Below are 2807 nucleotides of genomic sequence, written 5' to 3'. Positions count from 1 at the left end.
ATGTGTACATCCTGTACAAGATCAGTTTCACAACATCGGAGCATAGCTCCATGGCAATCCTTGACATGTAAAGAGCATCCTATGAGTCATGGCGTGCTCTAGTAATGCATGTTTATCTTACCAACCCATATCACATTACAAAATACTAAGTTCTAGGGAACAATTAATCGAGTAAAGCATGAAGTGTGTGAATGGAAAAGCTAATTTATACCCAACTCATGTACAAGATTACATAACGGGTTTTGCAAAAAGATATGCGACCCAAACTATGCTTGACATGTAAAGCGATGATTGATGAGTCATATGCAGGTGATATGTGTCGAAAAGTACATTTGATGATCATCCAAGATTAGACTTGTAGTGCCACCTAACACAACAATACGAGATGATCAGTTTAAAAAGCATGGAGTGTATGAATGGAAAAGCTAGTTTATACCTAACTCATGTACAAGATTACAGAATGGGTTTTGCAAAAAGATATGTGACCCAAACTATGCTTGACATGTAAAGTGCTGATTGATGAGTCATATGCAGGTGATATGTGCCGAAAAGTACATTTGATGATCATCCAAGATTAAAAGCATCCATTTGCTTTTGTAAAGTAATATAGGAATAGAATGCAGCAAACCAGACCATGACAGCTATAAGTATGGATGTACCATGAAGATCCCCTCCATCAACCTTTAGACGACCACAATCAGCAAACTAGCTTGAGGCTAGCCACCATGAAGACAATGTTCATCCTCGCTCTCCTCGCCCTTGCAGCATCCACCACCATTGCCCAATTGGAAACCATCTGTAGCCAGGGCTTCGGACAATGCCAACACCACCAACAATCGGGGCAACAACAGTTGCTGGATCAGATGAAGCCATGTGTGGCTTTCGTACAACACCAGTGTAGCCCAGTGAGAACACCATTCCCCCAAACACAGGGGGAGCAGCATAGTAGTTGCCAAACCGTGCAACACCAATGTTGTCGGCAGCTGGTGCAGATCCCAGAGCAAACCCGGTGCAAGGCCATCCAGAGCGTGGAAGAGGCTATCATTCAACAACAACCCCAACAACAATGGAAGCAGCCCCAACAGCAAGCACAACTTAAGAGCATGAGGATGTCGCTTCAGACCCTGCCGTCTATGTGCAACATCTACGTCCCGGTACAATGCCAGCAACAGCAACAACTGGGGCAACAACAACAACAACAGTTGCAGGAGCAATTAAAACCATGTGCGACATTCCTACAACATCAATGTAGCCCAATGACAGCGCCATTTCCCCATACACCGGTGCATAAGCCTACCAGCTGCCAGAACGTGCAGTCCCAATGCTGCCGGCAGCTAGCACAGATCCTAGAGCAATTCCGCTGCCAAGCCATCCATAATGTGGCAGAGTCTATCAGGCAACAACAACATCACCAACCACATCAGGAAGCACAACTTGAGGTCCTGAGGATGTCACTTCACGCCCTACCGTCGATGTGCAAAATCTACATCCCTGTAAAATGCCCAAGCACCACCACCACCCCCTATAGCATTACCATGACATCTAGCTATACCGGTGGTACCTGTTAGTTGATCAATGTAGCAGTGGCAAAATAAAAATGTCATGCATCATCATGCGTGCCTAGTACTAATTGCAACATGGAAATAATGAACAGATGTTCCTGAATGAAGCACTTGTCTAAATAAAGCTACATGTTTGCATGCTATATTAAGTCTATGATTTTTCTGACTGAACTTAACCATCTCCATACTCTGCATATCTCCCATTAAACCAATAGTTCATAGCCAGAAGAAAAAGATAATACGCTTTGTTTTAGAACAAAGGCTCAAGAAGGGCCTGACTTTAAATTAACAAAGTCATCAACTGGTCTGAAATTACAACGACTATCATCCAACAAGAAAAAACAAAAAGAAATGGAAGAATTCACTAGTAGAAAACAGGGCTTTGGTCTAGGCCGGGTCAGCCCATTAGTTGCGGTTCAGTCTAGAACCGGGACCAATGTGGGCATTGGTCCCGGTTCGTGAGCCCAGGGGGCCGGCCGGGCCACGTGCGGTCCATTGGTCCCGGTTGCTGCTACTGGACCTTTTGGTCCCGGTTGGTGGGACGAACCGGGACCAATGGGCCTCGCTCCTGGCCCACCACCATTGGTCCCGGTTGGTGGCTTGAACCGGGACCAAAGGCTCCCCTTTAGTCCCGGTTCATGCCACCAACCGGGACCAATGAGGTGCCTATATATACCCCCTCGCGCAAGAGCAGAGCACAGTGCTCTGTTTTTTCTGGCCGAGGGGGAGAGGGCTTTGTGGTGCTCTAGCTCACCTCCTATGCACATGAGGTGTTCGATGGAATGCCCGAGCCACACTACTTAAGCTTTCTCCTCTCGAAGCTCGACCTCCAAGCTCCATTTTCCTCTGTCTAGATTTAGCGGTCCGTCACGCCCCATCCCCGTCTTCACCGCCGTCGATCACCCGCGCTGATCTCATCACCGACACCACCGTGGTGAGCCTCTTGTTCTTATCTTCTTTCTGAAAGGAAAAATATTCTTACTTGTATGTTTATATAGATACTTGTATCATTTTCTTACATTTATTATTGCATCTTATATAGTGCGATGGTTTTGGTATCCGCCCCCGTCGGCCCTCGTCCTGTCTATGATTCGGATGTGGTATGTATATTATCTTTATAGCTATTGGTTCATTTATTGTTTATGAAAATTATGCCGACCAACTTGACATAGATTTTATTTATCTAGGATGTATGTGAATCGGAAATGCCAACCGACCCTATTGTCGAGAGGTTAAATTTAGTTG

At 45.7% G+C, this 2807-nt stretch overlaps 1 protein-coding gene across 1 annotated transcript; it reads left to right on the top strand.

The window, feature by feature from the left end:
• Window positions 1-657: 657 nt before the first annotated feature.
• LOC125519702 (avenin-like b6) lies at window positions 658-1665 on the top strand. The gene has a single exon (XM_048684434.1). The coding sequence runs from the start codon at window positions 726-728 to the stop codon at window positions 1566-1568; it is 843 nt and encodes a 280-aa protein (XP_048540391.1). The 5' UTR covers window positions 658-725; the 3' UTR covers window positions 1569-1665.
• The last annotated feature ends 1142 nt before the right edge of the window (window positions 1666-2807 follow it).

The sequence above is a fragment of the Triticum urartu genome, chromosome 7 (genome assembly GCF_003073215.2).
Source record: "Triticum urartu cultivar G1812 chromosome 7, Tu2.1, whole genome shotgun sequence".
NCBI lineage: Eukaryota > Viridiplantae > Streptophyta > Magnoliopsida > Poales > Poaceae > Triticum > Triticum urartu.
The sequence above is the reverse complement of the archived record's forward strand: the minus strand, read 5'-3'. Positions and strand labels throughout refer to the sequence as shown.